The sequence below is a fragment of the Tachypleus tridentatus genome, chromosome 12 (assembly GCF_004210375.1).
Source record: "Tachypleus tridentatus isolate NWPU-2018 chromosome 12, ASM421037v1, whole genome shotgun sequence".
NCBI classification, from domain to species: Eukaryota; Metazoa; Arthropoda; class Merostomata; order Xiphosura; family Limulidae; genus Tachypleus; species Tachypleus tridentatus.
Window position 1 is genome coordinate 51467254 of NC_134836.1, and position 20572 is coordinate 51487825.

At 35.3% G+C, this 20572-nt stretch overlaps 2 protein-coding genes across 2 annotated transcripts in view; both read left to right on the top strand.

Moving 5' to 3' along the window:
• The first annotated feature begins 3948 nt into the window (after window positions 1-3948).
• LOC143233312 (uncharacterized) overlaps window positions 3949-20572 on the top strand; it is a 49871-nt gene continuing 33247 nt past the window's right edge. Inside the window, exon 1 of the mRNA XM_076469441.1 lies at window positions 3949-4299. Within this exon, the coding sequence (XP_076325556.1) occupies window positions 4149-4299 (151 nt within the window). The 5' untranslated portion in view covers window positions 3949-4148. The remainder of the gene's footprint in view (window positions 4300-20572) is intronic.
• On the top strand, window positions 4306-8818 carry LOC143233311 (uncharacterized). The gene has a single exon (XM_076469440.1). It carries the CDS (start codon window positions 4440-4442, stop codon window positions 6702-6704), a length of 2265 nt encoding a protein of 754 aa, XP_076325555.1. The 5' UTR covers window positions 4306-4439; the 3' UTR covers window positions 6705-8818.

A 20572-nucleotide genomic window follows, 5' to 3' on the forward strand; every position in this document is an offset into this window, starting at 1 on the left:
CTACACAAAAGGCTAATTGTGTTCTGCCCACACGGATACCTAAACCCTATTTCGAGCAATACAATTCCGGAAACATATCACTATGGCCAGGTGGTTAGAGCGCACGACTTATAATCTGGGGGTCGCAGGTTCAAATCCCCTCCAACCAAACATGCTCGCCCCTTTCAGCTGTAGGGGCGTTATAATGTTATGGTCAATCCCGCTATTTGTTGGTAAAAAAAGAAGCGTCAAAACTAGTGTAGCTTTGCGCGAAATTCCAAAACAAACAAACATAGTCACACATAGCGATTAAAGTAAAATAATTACAGCTGTAAACAAAATCTGATTATTTATCTTGATGCGTAGAATTAATATATAATTATTAATAATATTTTAACTCAGGATTCGTTTCTCAAATAGCTTTCCACGAGTTTTCAACACTGGTCAATTCTTAGATGTCAAAATACCATTAGGATAATTTTCAAGGAATTCAATCCAAAAGTTTAGGACATCTTCTCTACTGATACGAGTATATTAATCAAAATGTTAAACCGTAATTGGAGTAAAAACACCGTACCTGTTTTTGTAAAATACGTTCAAACATCACCTGTTTAGTTCTATAACATTCTTTTTCAAACAGAGAATAATAGAATGTTCGAAATAATAATTAAAAAAAAAAAAGTTAAATTTCTCGACCCATGTGTTTATTTGCTTGTTTCTTTTCTTCACCAAAACGTGAACGGTAGTGAAGAATAGATTACGATGAGACCTAGTATTCTATTTGATTCGATGCTTCCGCCACAACGAATTAGTCTCGCCTAGTTCTTGTGTTATCAGTTCTGCATAGATGAGCAAAGCAAAAAATGTGGGTCTCATATAGTGGTTGAAGGTAAACAGTTTGTTTGGTTTAGATATATTGTCCTTCATTTATCACTGATAACCTGAAGAACAGATTTTTTTTTTGTTTTTTTTTTAATTTCGCACAAAGCTACTCGAGGGCTATCTGTGCTAGCCGTCCCTAATTTTGCAGTGTAAGACTAGAGGGAAGGCAGCTAGTCATCACCACCCACCGCCAACTCTTGGGCTACTCTTTTACCAACTAATAGTGGGATTGACCGTAACATTATAACGCCCCCACGGCTGGGAGGGCGAGCATGTTTGGCGCGACGCGGGCGCGAACCCGCGACCCTCGGATTACGAGTCGCACGCCTTACGCGCTAGGCCATGCCAGGGCCTGAAGAACAGATACTTTTTGAAATATCAAGCTGATTTGTAAATTGTTTCACACAAAAAAAAAGTAATATATTTCAAATACAGCTTAACAGATGGCGCTAGTAATTTCTGTTCGTGTTACTAGTGTGAGTATTAATACAAATTTATTTACGTTCAAAAATATTTTAATAATAAAGGCCTCTCTTCATTCTTTTTGTGCTTAAAAACTAGAGATTCCAGTTAACCTATTTAACCTTCTAACAGCAGTAGTGTAGATAAAGTGTACGTGTTATTTAAACGTTGATAACTGTTCTTAAATAGGTCGTGTAATGTGTTGGTGCGTAAACAGTTTGTTTTGCGCAAAACTGTACGAGGGATATCTGTCCCTAACTTATATAATAGTAATGTAAGAGGGAAAGCAGTTAGTCATCATCACCCTCAGCCAGTTCTTGGGCTACTCTTTTACTACCGAATAGTGGGACTGACCCTCACATAAAACGCCCCTACAGTTGAAAGGGCGAGCATGTTTGATGCGACGGGGATTCGAACCCGAGACCCTCGGATTAGGAGTCTAACGCCTTAACCACCTAGCCTAGAGTTTTGACCTCTCACCGACCTAAAATATTTGTGGCGATGCTTAAATGATGTACAGAGGTTTGAGTACACTACGTCAAAACATTTTTAATATGCCACCTAAAACCGAGGAGTTTTGAGAACAACATGTACCAACTCTTTCCTGAATAAAACATTCAAAGATTTAGGCCAGAGATGGGTTAAAATCATAGATTTAGAATTTTCAAATGGAAATATGTCTTGTAGTTGATGGCACTTGAGAAACAAAGGAGTGTGTATTAGCTTGGGACATCAAAGACCATCGAAAATGAGATCTTCAAGAAGTCGTACCTCACATGTAAAAAGCAAAGTGCAGCATCTTGTAAGAGATTAGAATTCACTAACACAATACCATTCATTCATGTGCTCCAAGCAACAGAGCAAATCATAATTTGAAACAAAAGAATCTCCATTTGAAAAACGACACAAATTAAAAAAAACATTAGAATTACTTACTAACACTAATAGTAGAAACAGAAATTCTGTAATGTAAAAATTTTATTAAAGAAAAATGTAAATTAATGTTAATATAAATATAAATCAAGAAAATAAACGTGTGTTTGATTTGTTACTAAAGTTAATTTCTCTTATACTTATGTTTTTATCACAGAGGCAGAAGATTGTTCACATGATCCAAATCACCGATGTCAAAAACATTGAGGATACATTGTATTAATTGTTGTTAGTTTTTGAGATACTTTTCAGTTGTGTAAGATGGAATATTTGTATATAGAATAAGTTGAAATAACGAAATTAAAACTTTTTTCTAGTTTTATTTTATACCCCGGTTCAGTCTTCTAGTCTGTGAACACATGTCTAAGATTAGCCTACGACTGAGATTTGCTAATTAACATACAATTTTATTACCTACTCTGTTTCTACTGAACAGTACTTTGTAATGAAAACAGTAATATTTAATCTATAAAGCCTTTTCTTAATCGACTTCTTAACAGTAAGTAATTAAGTATCGTGATTGGACCAGAAGAACTATAATGGGTTTGGGTTTATTTACAATTTCGCACAAAACTTCACAAGGATTATCTGCGCTAGCCATTCCTAATTTATCACTGAAAGACAACTAGTCACCACCACCCACCATAAACTCTTGGGCTACTCATTTACCAAAGAATAGTGGGATTGACTGGCACATTATAACGTTCCCACGGCTGAAAGGGCGAGCATGTTTGGTGCGACCGGGATTCGATCCCGCGACCCTCGGATTACGAGTCGAACGCTTTAACCCACTTAGCCATACCGAGCCGGCTATCAATTGAACCCACCGAGGGGAATTGAACCCCTGATTTTAGCGTTGTAAATCCGTAGACTTATCGCTATACTAGCGGGGGGCTTTTTTTTTTTCTTTTATACATCTAACTTACAGATATGCCCGACATAGCCAGGTGGTTGAGGCATTCTAGTCCCCTAGTAATTTTGCGCGAAATTAAAAAAAAAGAAAAGAAACTTATAGATTTGCTCCCTGCTAGTACAGCGGAATGTCTACGCATTTACAAAGCTAAAATCAGGGGTTTGATTCCTCTCGATGGGCTCAGCAGGTAACCCGATGTGGCTTTGCAATGAGAAAAACACACAAGCACACACTTTTAGATTCATTTAAAACACTAAAATCCAAAATTCGATTCCCTGCGGCAGTCAGAACGCAGATAGTATGTTGCATAAGCTCGCGTTAATACAACAATAACGGCAAATTCGAGGTTCGTTATTTCTGGTTTCATTGTTTATTACTTAAAATAAAGAATAATTCAAATAGTGTTCAGCAGTAAAGACTTAATTAATGGAATAATTTCAAATGGTTCTGTTGATGCTTTAAAACTGCTTGTTTGGAAATAATATCAACCACACTCCTTTTCAGAAGAAAATAAAAGTTAGTATTAAAAAAAAAATGAAAGTATTACAAGTATTGTTAAATTTACTGGAACGTAGTTTCACTGCTATTTATTCAACTCGCGTTTCGTTGCGCTGAACATGTTACAAAGAATTGATTTTTCGACAAAGTGCGTTACTAATTTGGAAGAGGGCTGGTATTGCGCAACTTCGATCAATTCGGCTTTTGTTAGTGCCCTCTAGTAGCAACAGAGAAAATCAGTAGAATAAACAATCAAGGACGTTTGAGGGTCGTTCAAAACATCGGGGAACGTTGGAAGTGGTTCGTCTTTTACGCCGTTACAAATAGAGTAAAGTGATGGAGACGACGCCAGAAATTATATAGAAGGCAAGTGTACTCGGAGACTTGACGTTTGTAAAGGAAGCCAGACAGTTGGATGATTTTAACAGCGTTCTTCGGCTAAAGAGGTTTGGGAGACAGCCAGTTCTCGGGTGTTCTAAAAATGACTGAACGGAACTTTAACGTGTGGCATCTCCCGTGTAGTCTGAGCTTGGCCAGTTGCCGCTACCATGCAGAAGTGCTTGCACGTAGACTGCACAGCAAACTGTGGTCCGCGGGAAGGTTTGGAAACACTGAAGTTTCGCACTTGCGAGGTGAGTTGAGTTGTGACACTTTTAGACTTACAGATTCATTCAATGAACATTCTGTCATTATTCCTGTTATAAATAAGGCTCCTGTTTCTAAGATAAAACCGGTTTCAAATATTGTGGACGTCGAGGGCTGGAAAGAAACCATGTTTACCTGTGAAGAAGAATTATGCTGTCCGGAGGACGACTGGTCACCACCCAGTCCAGTAGATGAGGACATTGTTGGTAATAAATCTGTAAACTTGACAGGAGCTATGGATTCTAGCGATAAAATTCAGCACAGCCCTAAAACTGCGTGTTCTCATCCGTGTGGGTCTAATGCTATCGGGGAACCTTGGCGTGAAAATGACTTCCGATATACTCAAGTAATGGATCGAACCAAAAGACAAATTCTCTTTGAAAAGCTTCAGAAATACGCAGAAAGCTGGTCTTTATCAGAACCGGAAACCAAAACTTCTGAACGGTTTTATGATGTTGACAGTGGTAGCGACAGCGTTGAAGAGTTGGATTTAAATGGTCGTAAGGACGAAAGTGAAATTCTTCGTATTTACGAAGGACGAGAATACGAAAGGAATGTAGACGTGTCTTCCAAATCTGCAAACGAAAACACGCTTACGTCACTTCAGAGAGTTCTAGAAAATCCATCCCATGACTGTACGGTTTCTTTAGTAAGTATAAATAAAATGACCACTAACTCAGCCTCGATGGGAGACAGTGGTATGACCTCTCCAACTAGTGTTGAACTTGAAACATGCAATGGTCTTAACAAGAGAAACTTGACTCATGATGACATTGCATTTGGTGGTAAAGAGGGTGAGTCGTCACATCTCACAGACTGTAGATGTAGGTTAGCTCAGGACACTAATGATCATGGTGGTAAAGAGGGTGAGTCGTCACATCTCACAGACTGTAGCTGTAGGTTAGCTCAGGACACCAATGATGATGGTGGTAAAGAGGGTGAGTCGTCACATCTCACAGACTGTAGTTGTATATTAGCTCAGGACACTAATGATCATGGTGGTAAAGAGAGTGAGTCGTCACATCTCACAGACTGTAGCTGTAGGTTAGCTCAGGACACCAATGATCATGGTGGTAAAGAGGGTGAGTCGTTAGGCTTCACAGACTCTAGCTGTAGGTTAGCTCAGAACACAAATGATCATGGTGGTAAAGAGGGTGAGTCATCGCACCTTATAGACTCTAGCTGTAGGTTAGCTCAGGACACCAATGATCACGGTGGTAAGGAGAGTGAGTCGTTAGGCTTCACAGACTCTAGCTGTAGGTTAGCTCAGGACACCAATGATCACGGTGGTAAAAAAAGTGAATCGTCAGATCTCACAGACTCTAACTGTAGGTTAGCTCAGGACACCAATAATAATGGTGGTAAAGAGGGTGAGTCGTCAGACCTTATAGACTCTAGCTGTAGATTAGCTCAGGACACCAATGATGGTGTCGAGGAATACGATAAAGATTTAGATGAAAACACTACAGAATCTTTATACACTAGGGAAGAAACCAAAAAAAGTCTTTATATTAGCGTGGATGAAAGCGTACAAACTTCTGACCCCGATTCTCTAAATCGGCTGTTGGAGGAAAGTTCACAGAATGAAAACCCTGTGACTGATAGCAAGTACAAATCTGAGGGTGTAGAATCGAAATGGAATGTTTTGAATGGTCTCGAAAAAAAAGAGGATGGTGATAAAAAACTTATAAGAAGTACTTCTCTCAAAACCGGTAAAACACCCCCTGGAACTCCAAGTAGAAAAAAAATTGTGTGCTTTGCTGACACTTTAGGACTTGACTTGGAGGCTGTACGACACATAGGATCAGAAGATGAGGATCTTGATATTCCAGCATCTGCATTCAGTGACTTGAATATTTCATCTTCTGGTCGTTCTTCCATCAATTTGATCTCGCAAAATAATCCATTTGCTTATAGCTTTGATATGCACACGTCTTCTAACAACAGTCGCACATTCATTCCTCTGTTTCCACAACCCATGACACAAAATGATTTCATGGATCGGATTCGAAATCAGAAGGTGTGTCTCGAAAATATCATCGCATCAGGTTTGAATGTGCAGTGTTATGTTCGCGTACTCAATATTTCTTTCGAAAAACTCGTAGTAGCCCGCTACACAACCAATGAGTGGTTATCTTATGATGATGTTCTAGCAAACTACGTCCATGGATCTTATGATGGGTTGTCAGATAAATTTTCCTGGAATTTTTTTGTTCCCTTCATGAGTGAAGGCCAGCGGCTAATCTTTGCTATCCGGTTTTTGGCCAACGGTCAAGAATTTTGGGATAATAATGATGGTAAGAACTATATCTTACGCTGCCACAGTCAAAGTTCTGGAGTTTCTGGACCACTGACTGAAGGAAGTTCTCCTTGGATGCACCGCTTCATGTGAAGATAAGAACTATCTTGTTTTTGTGCAAGACATGAAGTTTTAGTCTTCGCTGAACGTGAGTGTCCATAATCTTACACAAAAAAAGGTTTAGGATGAGAGTGTTCACCTCATGAGGAGCAATACCGATAGTCCTGTTCATATAAAATTGGATTATAATATATCTTTCAGTAGATACAATTTGGCATGGGTTTACAAGATACATAAGTGTACAATATGAAAATTTTTACAAACGAGCGAAAATAATCCAGAAAAACAAACAAACACGTCCCTTTACAGTGAGTCGTAAAATACACGGATGGAAATAAACGGTCAAGTATTAGACTGTGTCCTACTTTAGTGCTAACTTTCTGACCCCTTTCTGATTTTGCCTTTCGGACTGTTTATGTTTGGTTCGGATTTCCTTAGAGGAAAAGTGAATTTAAAGCACTTTATGAATTGATGTAGAATAGAAATGGCTAAGTAGTAATCTAAGTCTGCCAACTTGTTAATGTCATTATATATCTATAGTATTAGGAAATCATTGTGCTGTTTTCCTTGTATAAAAAATTTAAAGAAAATTACGTTTGTCTATTAAAATATAAAATTAAAAAAATACATAAGTATATAACATAATGTATTATAAAAATTATAATGATAGTATCAAGGTAAAAACAATGTTTGCTCTTAAAACATAGCGTACTAAAATATAAAAGATGTTTCCTTGGAGAAACGTATTTATCTCGTATAGAAGCATTGGATTTAAAGGTCGTATGTTATAGAAAAAACTAAAATGTTTCAAAAATAATTAAATGATCTATTTCCATCTAAAATGCTACAAAATGTATTTTTATTATTATCTAAAAAAGTATTCTAAGGTCTTGTAAATGTGATCTCATTATGTTGTGAATATTTAAAGAAATGGATTTATGGTTATGAAATGCCACACATGCAGGTTTTTATTAGAGTGCTCTTATTAAAATGTACAGATATACATCACGTTATTAATTCCAGATTCTGAAAGAAAAGAGAGATTTTGAATAAAACTAATACCCATAATACACGAATAATGGATTTTCCTGATAGAATAATCACTAGAAATATATCGTGATTTTTCAAGAGATGGATCTATTTACGTAATGTACAGTAGCTTTGCGAAATGTTTTGGGTGGTTCCATTCTCAGTTTACAAAAATATTTGTGTTAGAAATTAAACTGGGAATTACAAAGGAAGTTGTATGATGATAATGGCGTTAGAAAAGCTCGTGTGAACCATTGTTCACGTGGAGAATGTAGTTTCTGTTAAGGACCAAACCTCCACGTGCCTTTTAAATACACGAGTACGAAACGCTAAGAAGAGTGCGTAAACCTTAATGATACAAGAGGGAAAGTGATAATATATGGTTGGTTAATTAACATGAGTAGGTCTGTGCAATGCGTGATACGGTACTTCCTGAAATACAGCTGTGTACAGATAGTATTAAAGGTTTACTACTTTTGTTTGTTTTAGCATAAACCTAAACAATTGGCTACTATAAGTAGTGGATCCGCCACCGAGGGATCGAACCCTAAGTTTAGTTGTTATAACTCCTGAGGGTTATTACTGATCCGCTAGATGGTTGACATCACAAAAATTCGCAAGCAGTCGTAATTATAAACAGATTGGCATTGAGTTATGAGTCATTTAAAACCAGGTATTCCACATGCAATGTTAAAACATAGGAACGTTATGTGAACTCGTTGAAAGTGGTTTTAAGTGCACGAGTTTCTGTTTTATATTGATTTGTTTTATCCTTAATGCTAAAATTACTAGTACTGATATGAAAACGAACGTTGAATTGTAATATGTAGTTAAACGTTATGTACGAGTCTTCCATACTATTATTGTTTTCTCAGTGAGCTAAATACCAACTCATATTTTTAAACAAGTTTAACGCAAATATAAAAATATCTATATATATAAAAGGTGGCTATAAAACATGTACAGTATTCAATAACAGAGTTCCTATATCAAACAGATTTAATTTATTAAAACAAAAATATAAGCCTATGTATTCTTTAAATATTATGGTGATATTTTCTGTTATATGGGTATGTGTATAATAAAACATAACATGTCCATATCTGTTCTATAAGCAACTTGATTTCATTTGATTATTATTATTATAAGAAGCGATTTTTTTCGACTGAATTCGTATCATTCTTATGTTTCACAATATTAAATGTTACACTTACATCGATTGAAAACAACGGCTTATTTGGTAGAAGCGTTGACTGAATTTGTGTTATTCTTTTGTTTCACAGTATTAAATGTTACACTTACACTGATTGAAAGCAACAAAGGTACAAGATATTGCCTTATTTTTAATGGTACTAGTAACATAGATGTTAGATATTGGGCAGTACCAGCAACATACCCATCATCTTATTTTTAATGGTACTAGTAACATAGATGTTAGATATTGGGCAGTACCAGCAACATACCCATCATCTTATTTTTAATGGTACTAGTAACATAGATGTTAGATATTGGGCAGTACCAGCAACATACCCATCATCTTATTTTTAATGGTACTAGTAACATAGATGTTAGATATTGGGCAGTAGCAGCAACATACCCATCATCTTATTTTTGATGGTATTAGCAACATTCAAACTGAATACTGACTTTATATCATTTTTAGACATACCCATCATCTTATTTTTGATGGTACTAGCAACATTCAAACTGAATACTGACTTCATATCATTTTTAGACATACCCATCATCTTATTTTTGATGGTACTAGCAACATTCAAACTGAATACTGACTTCATATCATTTTTAGACATACCCATCATCTTATTTTTGATGGTACTAGCAACATTCAAACTGAATACTGACTTCATATCATTTTAGACATACCCATCATCTTATTTTTGATGGTACTAGCAACATTCAAACTGAATACTGACTTCATATCATTTTTAGACATACCCATCATCTTATTTTTGATGGTACTAGCAACATTCAAACTGAATACTGACTTCATATCATTTTTAGACATACCCATCATCTTATTTTTGATGGTACTAGCAACATTCAAACTGAATACTGACTTCATATCATTTTTAGACATACCCATCATCTTATTTTTGATGGTACTAGCAACATTCAAACTGAATACTGACTTCATATCATTTTAGACATACCCATCATCTTATTTTTGATGGTACTAGCAACATTCAAACTGAATACTGACTTCATATCATTTTTAGACATACCCATCATCTTATTTTTGATGGTACTAGCAACATTCAAACTGAATACTGACTTCATATCATTTTTAGACATACCCATCATCTTATTTTTGATGGTACTAGCAACATTCAAACTGAATACTGACTTCATATCATTTTTAGAAACAACTTTAGCTACGTTGAGTTGTAAGCAGACGAACGAAATGACCTGTGATTTAAGTAGTTGACGCTAACGTGCAAAGAGAGTTGGTATGTTTTAATTATTTGTAATAACATCTCAATGAAGTCTATGTACATTCGAGTGAAAGTAAACACCACAGTAATTGTGTGATTACTGATACAGCTTTATATTTTCTGGTTTTCCATTAAACTATAGGAATCCACGACATCTCATTGTTTTTAAGTAGAGTTATTGTAAATACTTGTATCTCAGAACGGCTGGTATGGGTATTAACACTTTTACTAATAAAGCAGAGAACAATGTTTCCACCTTTCTAGGTCGTCTTCAGGTTAATCTTTGTTAAAACCCATACCAGCCGTTCGGAGACACATTTTTACTTCAAGTAGGTTTCTCGTCATCAAGTATTGTAGATATTGTTACATCGAAAAAATTACACTGGAATTTACTACGAACTTTAGTTATATTTATCACACGAAAAACAAGTATCATATTAAACGTTACGTTTTATAAAAGTTACAAGATTACCTAAATGGTAAGTTACAGATTTCCAACGCTAAAATCAGGAGTTCGATTCCCCTCGGTAGACTCAACAGATGTGTCTTTGCTATAAGAAAACACACATTACCTAAATGATCACAATCGAACACAATACGAAATACTTTGAATAATATCACATAAACATTAAACGCGATAACGTAAAAGCCAGAACATTCAACATGTTATTGGAAAAAAAACAACATTAATTTTGTTTGCTAATATAATCTATCATTGTTTTTAATCGTATAAATTGAGTATACGCATACAAAATTATAAAGAAAATTCGTTGATTCAGAAATAGTTTAACTAAGTTCTTGTTCTCAAACTTATTTACTGAATTTTTCGTAACTATTCACAATCAAAAAACGGATATATAAAAACGTATATTAAAGGCTGAATTTTGACACGAACTTACTGTTTGTTTTGAATTTTCGCACAAGGCTACATGAGAGCTATCTGCGCTAGCCATCCCTAATATAGCAGTGGAATACTAAAGGGAAGGCAGCTTCCCTAGTCATCACCACCCACCGTTAACTCTTAGGCTACTCTTTTACCAACAAATAATGGGATTGACCGCGACATTATAACGCCTCCACGGCTGAAAGAGCGAGCATGTTTGGTGTGACAGGGATTCGAACCCGCAACTGTCGAATTAAGAGTTGAGTGCCTTAACCACCTGGCCATGGCGGGCCAGGAACTGACACTCAACAACTAGGTAATTATACAACAACTAGGTAATTATACAAGAACTGGGTAATTATAGGTGTTCGAAACAAACTGCATTCGGAGCAGAGGGGTAGAAAAGATTGGAAATATAGCAAGCTTGTCGAAAACTACTATGATTCGGAGTACGATCCCCGTACACATTTTGCAGCCAGAATGGGGATCAAGATGCGATGGAAATTAAGATAAAAAAACACGAGAAAAATAAATGTGAAAATAAACAGTTAATAATCATTGTTAACATCAGCTCGTTATGTGTTCTTGGTGAGATATTATATTGAGCCAAAAACTAAACTCAGATGGAGGATCAATCATTATCCTATCAATATTTTTTGGTGTTGGGGGTGGATACTGTTCCTCTAAGTAATTACCCTCTAAGTAATTACTACCAGACATTAGGGATAATACCTAGTAGCAGACATCAGGGATAATACCTACTTCCAGACATCAGCAATAATACCTAGTAGCAGACATCAGGGATAATATCTACTACCAGACATCAGGGATAATACCTAGTAGCAGACATCAGGGATAATACCTAGTAGCAGACATCAGAAATAATACCTACTACCAGACATCAGGGATAATACCTACTACCAGCCATCAGGGATAATACCTACTACCAGACATCAGGGATAATACCTACTACCAGACATCAGCAATAATACCTACTACCAGACATCAGGGATAATACCTAGTAGCAGACATCAGGGATAATACCTAATAGCAGACATCAGGGATAATACCTAATAGCAGACATCAGGAATAATATCTACTACCAGACATCAGGGATAATACCTAGTAGCAGACATCAGAAATAATACCTACTACCAGACATCAGGGATAATACCTACTACCAGACATTAGGGATAATACCTACAACCAGACATCAGGGATAATACCTACTAACAGACATCAGGGATAGTACTTACTAACAGACAGTTGGGTTAGAACTTATTAACATAAGTCCAAATACCGTTATCTGTTGCAATACTTCAATAAATGTAAAGAAATTCAGACTCTTATTAAATCTAACTTTGTTTTTAATTGTCAAAACATAACAGTTTGGATTTTGTTTTTACAGAACAAATTATTACATTCGTAATTTCAAGTTCCCAACAAATTATTGCTTTCACGTATTTTTCTTTCCTTCGATTTTCACATCGTTGTAATACTAAATCTCTTTGGCGTATAACTTTCAACTTCGTTTATTTTTTGCGAAATCGACACGAGTTCCTTAATTCAAAACGTTTTTTATTGTTAGTTTAATGAAAAAAATATTCTTTCTCCCGAAGGAGATAATTTCATAACTCGTTTGTTTGCTTTTGAATTTCGCGAAAAGCTACACGAGGACTATCTGCGTTAGCCGTCCCTAATTTAGCAGTGTAAGACTGGAGGTAAGGCAGCTAGTCATCACCACCCATTGCGAACTCTAGGGCTCTTCTTTTACAACGAATAGTGGAATTGATGGTAACATTATAACGTTCCCACAGATGAAAAGGCAAGCATATTTGGTGTGATGAGGATTCGAACCCGCAACCCTCAGATAACAAGTGGAGTGTTTTAACCACCTGACCATACCGAGCCTTCATAACTCTTATCACGATGATTTTGGTTCACGACGTCATAAATACTCTTGTAAAGTACTGTTTTCTCTTGTTTGTTTTAACATTTCTTGAAATGAAGCTGAAACAAATTACTACTAATTAATTTAATTGGGTAAGCCAGCAAAGTTCTGCTGTGTATACATGAGGCTAAACTCGGTTTTAAGAAATGCATTGTCTCTACAGCCTGAAAATGAAAAGAACGAATGTACGCGTTTCACACCCAGAGACTAAACAAAATACATCAATACCACAGGTTCATGTGTTGCTTTGTAACGAACCTTTAAAAACCCGTTGATAAAAAAAATAAAAATAAAAATAATTTTTAGGAGATTTCGTTTTAACCGTTTCACTCAGCTCGCACCAACGGTGATTTTTTTAAAAAAAGAAACTGTAATTAATTAAGTAATTAAGTTTTTAATATATTTTTGTTTTGATATAAAGACGTTTCGCTAAGTTTTAATATTATCATTGTTGTATATGTTAATAAAATCAGGGGTATGTATGACAAAAACTAAGTTCTTAATACGTTGTTACCCATCGTATCGTTCTTCATTTATTCTCAATATCCATAATGAATAACAAGTAACTATAGTGTAAATAGTGTTTTTACTTCTTCAGTAAGCGAAGAATATTAATCATTAAATAGAAAACACAAATTAGTGTTATGAGGCACTCATGATGAACGTCAAACATTAGAAACGTATCTAGTTAGCTATGTTATATACCACCAAACCCAAGACTCCCAAATACAGTTTTTCTATATCTGGTATTGTAACGTTCGTGAAGCTAAACCCTATGTTATATGGGGTATTTTTTTTAAAAAATATTTCTAATGACATTTTTTATACACTATGAACTTTTATCGAATATAATAGAAATAATAATTTAATGTTAGTTTGTCTGAAATCTATTATTTACAAGATGATTTTTGAACGGACACTTTTGTGTAAATATAACGTAAAACTAAATTACGTGTATTTATATTAATTTTGTTTATTTTGAACTAAGCACAAAGCTACACAGTGTGCTATCCGTGCTATGCCCACCATGGGTATCGAAACCCGGTTTTTAGTGTGTTAGTCCGCAGACACAGCACTATGCCACTGGAGGGGGGGAAGCTATTTATATTAATAGGAGACGTTGCAAATAATTCGCTACGTTTTCAAAAGGAACTTACACACGTAATAGAAAGACATCTACTATCAATATCATATCTGTGTTTTCCAAGTTTTTTATCGTTAGAGAAGATAAAGAAATATTGTGAATTGTTCTTTGAGTTGAGTGGCAATAGCTTTTAGTACGTCTGTTCAGTAGCCTTCACAGAAACGATTTCTTACACTTCAGTATACTTAATCGATAACACTGATTGAAATTTTTCGTTTAACACAGAATCTTAATGTTAAGGTGTTTATTATTCTGAGCGCAAGTTGCTCGGTTCCTTTGAAATTCTTTTCCTTAATGAAACTGTGCAATAAAAACATTACCAGCAAAAAAAAAAAAAAAATCAACCAAGGGAAAAGCATTTAGGGTTGAGCTATAATCTACACGCATGTATTGTATATCACAACTTCACAAAATCAGTACAGAAAAGTTAAAATACAATCCTTTCGACAAGGATACAAACTGTATGAAGTTAATAAATCCAGACCACGAAACAGGACAAAGGTGACACACAAGATCGAAAACCCGGATGGAGGTATGGTACACCGCCCATCTACAACATTCCAAATGGAATTTGTTTTATTAAAAGGAATGTCAAATAGAAAAGTACGAAATATGTAAAACTTTTTTTGTTAATCATAAATTAGAATACTTTTAAAAAAGTAACTAATGTTCCTAGGTGAGGAGCTGGTTATAATGATAATATATCTGTTCCTAGGAGAGGAGCTGGTCGTAATAATATGTCTGTTTCTAGGGGTGGAACTTGTCATAATAATAATATATCTATTCCTAGGGGTGGAGCTGGTCATAATAATAATATATCTGTTTCTAGGGGTAGAGATGGTCATAATGATAATATATCTGTTCCTAGGGGTAGAAATGGTCATAATGATAATATATCTGTTTCTAGGAGTAGAGATGTTCATAATAATAATATATCTGTTCCTAGGGGTAGAGATGGTCATAATGATAATATATCTGTTCCTAGGGGTAGAAATGGTCATAATGATAATATATCTGTTTCTAGGAGTAGAGATGTTCATAATAATAATATATCTGTTCCTAGGGGTAGAGATGGCCATAATGATAATATAGCCCCCAGTGGCACAGTGGTATGTTTGCGGACTTACACACTAAAAACCGGGTTTTGATACCCGTGGTGGGCAGAGCACAGATAGCCCATTGTGTAGCTTTGTGCTTAATTCTAAACAAACAAACAAACAAAATGATAATATATCTGTTTCTAGGAGTAGAGATGGTCATAATAATAATATATCGGTTCCTAGGATGGAATTTGTCATAATAATAATATATCTCTTCCTAAGGGTGGAGCTGGTCGTAATAATAACATGTCTGTTTCTAGGGGTGGAACTTGTCATAATAATAATATATCTGTTCCTAGAGGTGGAACTTGTCATAATAATAATATAACTGTTCCTTGGGGTGGAGCTGGTCATAATAATAATATATCTGTTCCTAGGGGTAGAGATGGTTATAATGATAATATGTCTGTTCCTAGGGGTAGAGATGGTCATAATAATAATATATCTGTTCCTAGGGGTAGAGATGGTCATAATGATAATATAGCCCCCAGTGGCACAGTGGTATGTTTGCGGACTTACACACTAAAAACCGGGTTTTGATACCCGTGGTGGGCAGAGCACAAATAGCCCATTGTGTAGCTTTGTGCTTAATTCTAAACAAACAAACAGACAAAATGATAATATATCTGTTTCTAGGAGTAGAGATGGTCATAATAATAATATATCGGTTCCTAGGATGGAATTTGTCATAATAATAATTTTTCTCTTCCTAAGGGTGGAGCTGGTCGTAATAATAACATGTCTGTTTCTAGGGGTGGAACTTGTCATAATAATAATATATCTGTTCCTAGAGGTGGAACTTGTCATAATAATAAATATCTTCCTAGGGGTGGAGCTGGTCATAATAATAATATATCTGTTTCTAGTGGTGGAGATGGTCAGAATAATATATCTGTTTCTAGGGATGGAGATGGTCATAATAATAATATACCTGCTCCTAGGGTGGAACTTGTCATAATAATATATGTGTTTTTAGGGGTGAAGTGGCCATAATAATAATATATATGCTCCTAGGGATGAAGCTGGTAATAATAATAATATATCTGTTCCTAGAGTGAAGCTAGTAATAACAGTATATCTGTTTCAAAAGGTAAAGCTGGTCATAATAATAATATATCTGATCTTAGGGGTGGAGATGGTTATAACAATAATATATCTGTTCCTAGAGATGAAGCTGGTCGTAATAATTATATATCTGTTTCTAGAGGTGAAGCTGATTATAATAATGATATATCTGTTCCTAGGTGTGGAAATTTTCATAATAATATATCTATAACAGGAAATATGAAATTTTAGCATTGCATAAAACGTAATCTCGGATAAAAACACTTTGATTTTGAATATGGTCTTTCCATAAAATTAGACTAATAAATTAATTAAAAATCAATGGTTTAACTAAGCTTCATGTTTCAATTTATAAAGTTATTTATTCTGGTTTTAGAAGATAGCCTAATTAATTTGTTTTCAAATTAACAAAAACAAACATCTCTGTGATTCCGGTTAATGTTTCTTCGTGAATCAGGTTTAAAAGAGAAAAAAAATGAATTGGTGTTGTTTATATTTTTCATAAAGCTATACGAGGGTTATTTGCGCCACCATCCCTTGTTTAATAGTGAAAGACTAAAGAGAAGGCAAATAGTCAACACTATTCACTCTGGGGATATTCTTTTATCAACAAATAGTAAAATTGACTGTAACATTACAACTCTCTCATGGCTGATAGAACGAGTATGTTCGGTAATGGGTTTTGAATCCACAACCCTCAGATTGTAAGTGGAACGCTCTACCTACCAGGGAGCACCAGACCTCAAACCCTACGTAATTTATGAGGTTCCGAAAGGGAATACACTATTACAAATAAATGTGTAAAATATCTTTCGAACCTTCACTAAAGTTGCAATAGAGATATATCAATTATTTAAGGACTCATAAAGTCGTGCGTATTTTTTTTATTTAAATAGATTTGTCGAAACTTAAAGATGTCGGTGTTGTATTCTTTAGTTAAAAAATGTAACACGACTTTCACTCTAACAAGCAATACAGCTGAATTATGATATGTTAATTACCTTGATGATGTTCTAAAAACACGTACGTCTAAGAAGTCTTGATAAAAATGAAGTAGAAACCGTATAACCCGTGTGTTTTGAAAGATGGACCTTTCTTCTTCAGGGACAAACTGGGAGTCCCTTTGGTTTTAAAGAAGAAAGGTCCGTCTTTCGAAAGCGCTCGTGTTATAGAGTTCCTACTTCATTTACTGGCCACAGGTGAAGCTTCATTTACAATTACCTTTAGATACATGTGGACAAAACAAAATAATGAAGTACTAATGGTAGATTCGACCAATACATATATGTGTACATGGGCTCGGGTCTAATTTACTTTTAATATGTGTTCTCTTTTGAATTGAGCCAGGCATGGCCAGGTGGGTTAAGGCGTGCGACTCGTAATCTGAGGGTCGTGGGTTCGCATCCCCGTCGCACCAAACATGCTCGCCCCTTTTAGCCGTGGGGGCGTTATAATGTGACGGTCAATCCCACTCTTCGTTGGCAAAAGAGTAGCCCAAGAGTTGGCGGTGGGTGGTGATGACTAGTTGCCATCCCTCTAGTCTTACACTGCAAAATTAAGGGCGGCTAGCGCAGATAGCCCTCGAGTAGCTTTGCGCTAATTTAAAAAAAAAACAAAAACAAAACTTTTCGAATTGTCGTTGATACTGTTGGCTGGTATGTTTTTGTCCAACATTCAGTTAAAAATGTAAGATTTCACATCTCCACTTTTTGTTATTTTTATTCTGAGTGTAATTTTCAAAAACTTGAGGTTTTTGATGCACTCTAAAAACAGTAAGCTTAATAAAATCTCACAACTCACGGAAGACGTGAAACGTTTATTACGCAAAACTTGGGTTTTAATGTGTTATTTGTACAACAATGAAGTAAGTGGTTATTTATGTTTTTTATTCGTAAGTGTAAATTATTCATTGACAAACACATATTTATATATATAAATGTATTTACTTGCTTTTCAGTCGCTTTAAGACCGCATACGTTTTCTTTCAAACGTTTTTAGCAACCAACGAAAAGTGGGCTTTCCAGGTAAGCACAAAAATACACAATACGGCAGCTGTGCTGTGCCTGCTACGAGTATCGAAGCCCATTTTTTAGCAAAACGAGCCTTTAGAATTATGAACTACTAGGATGGAGGCATTCTTCTGGTGTTTAAGGCTCGACATATATGACATAATGTTCATATAACATGAAAATATTTTAATGTCAACGGTCCCATCACTAATTCCATATCTTTTGTTTAATTTGTTGACAATATCTCTAAACAAATAACAAATAAAAATATCGTAACACAATTTGTTTTTGATAATACAATAACTAACCTGCTTTACAGGGTATTATAGAAGGTGTAGCACGTGCCACTGGCCACAGTTGCTAATAAGATCACACGCATGATAGGTGTAGTTGTATCTGTGCCACCTAACTGTGAAATTTTTCATTTGCTTGGTTAGTCAGGTCTTTTTAAGAATTACGTGGTCGATCAAGTTTCTTAAGAAATTACAACATCATACTCCACCATTGTGAAAAGATATGGTTCAGCGCTTGTGTTCTGTTTCTTTCGTGAACACCTTTTGTGTTTTTTTAAATATATAAAAAGCTAATAAATCAGGAAAACAAAGCGCTTCTGTACAAATGATCCGGCATGTTAATATCATTTTACAATTTGTTTATTGAACCACTTAAAATTATCACTGAACGCTATCATACATTTTGTTTTATTATATAAAGGTAAAATTCAGCTTTGCATGTCCATATATAAATACGTATGACCAGCTAGCATCGCAGTAATAATGTTGTTTTCGTTCTAAATCGAGTTGTTTTTATCATTCCAAGATTAGAAATCTAGAGCTAAATAGACATAAAAGAATAGGTCTTCTAAGTCATTACGCTAATTTAGCAAAAACACCAAATTTAAACAGTTTAATTGTAACGAAACGTTTGAAAATAAAAGTCGCGGAAAAAATAATTAACAAGAAAGGTAAGCGTAAGTTTGAACTGCAGTAAAAGAAGTAAAACCTTACAGTTTAGTTTTAAAACTCAAGAACTGTATCGTGTACAATTCAACACAGAACTATACCCCTCCCAGTGGCTCAACAGCAAGTCTGAAAGCTTATAACACTAAAATCGTGGCTTCGATGCCCATAGACACAGTATGGGTAGCCGATTAAGAAGCTTTTCGCTAAAAACAAACAATTAAATATTAAACAGATGAATAAAACTAAATAATCAAGTAAAATTAAGTCTCCTTTTGGAATAAACACTAGTATTTTGATTTCTTATTTTGTTTGTTTGTTGTTGTTGGGTTTTTGTTTTGGAGAGGGTATTTTGTAGGGTAAAGAACGTCATAAGCCCCCAAATTTACTGCTAAGCCATCAATTGATTTTGCATAAATACATTAAAAACTAGACTTACAAATTCTAATGTTAGTGAAAAGACAATTACTGGTAAGAAAGCGTTTCACCGAAATAACATACCTCATTGCGGTTATGTAAGTATGATTGTGTAATAAATATAGTTGGAAGGTACATCTTAGCAGTAACAATATGTGATGAAATGTTTAATAACACTGTATTCCATTGTGTTAACATCTCTACTGTTTAATCTCTAGTATAAAAAAGGTTGAGTACGTTATATTAGAACCATTTTGGGCCCACATTGCGTTGTTACAGTCCATGTCGCCATGTTCGGCCATATTCTGTTTAACAGTGTAGTCTTCGTTGCAAAAGGCTAAGTCTTAAGGCTTTCATGTCCAAATTTCACCACTGATTCGTGTACTTTCCACAATCCATCAACATATGTATAAGGAAAATGGGGAACTTTAAGGCGCTGCAAAAAATCCATAAAGGTTGCAACCGTATAATTGGCCGATGTTAGAATGGCATGAACACCCATTTCATTCTCCAGTTAATTGGGGTAAGTGACAGTTTAAATTAAGCTTCGTCTTGATGAAGCCATGCGCCGTGTACCACTTTTGAAATATCCGATATAAAATGGCACAATATTTAGTAAACTTATTAAGATACACATACACTTCAATAAATGTAGCCACGTACTGCTACTTGTACTTCTCTGTGTTCTACATTTTAGCCTTCCTTTTTTTGGATATATCATGAGAAGGCTGGCGCAGACAGCCCTCGAGGAACGTTACACGAAACTCAAAACAAACAAAAAGCAATATTTTTACCAATCTTTTTCTCTGTAATAAAAGACGTGTCACTGATCAGCCAGTCAATAACACTCACCACTGATTCTTTACCAACGAAAAATGGAATTGGCCGTCA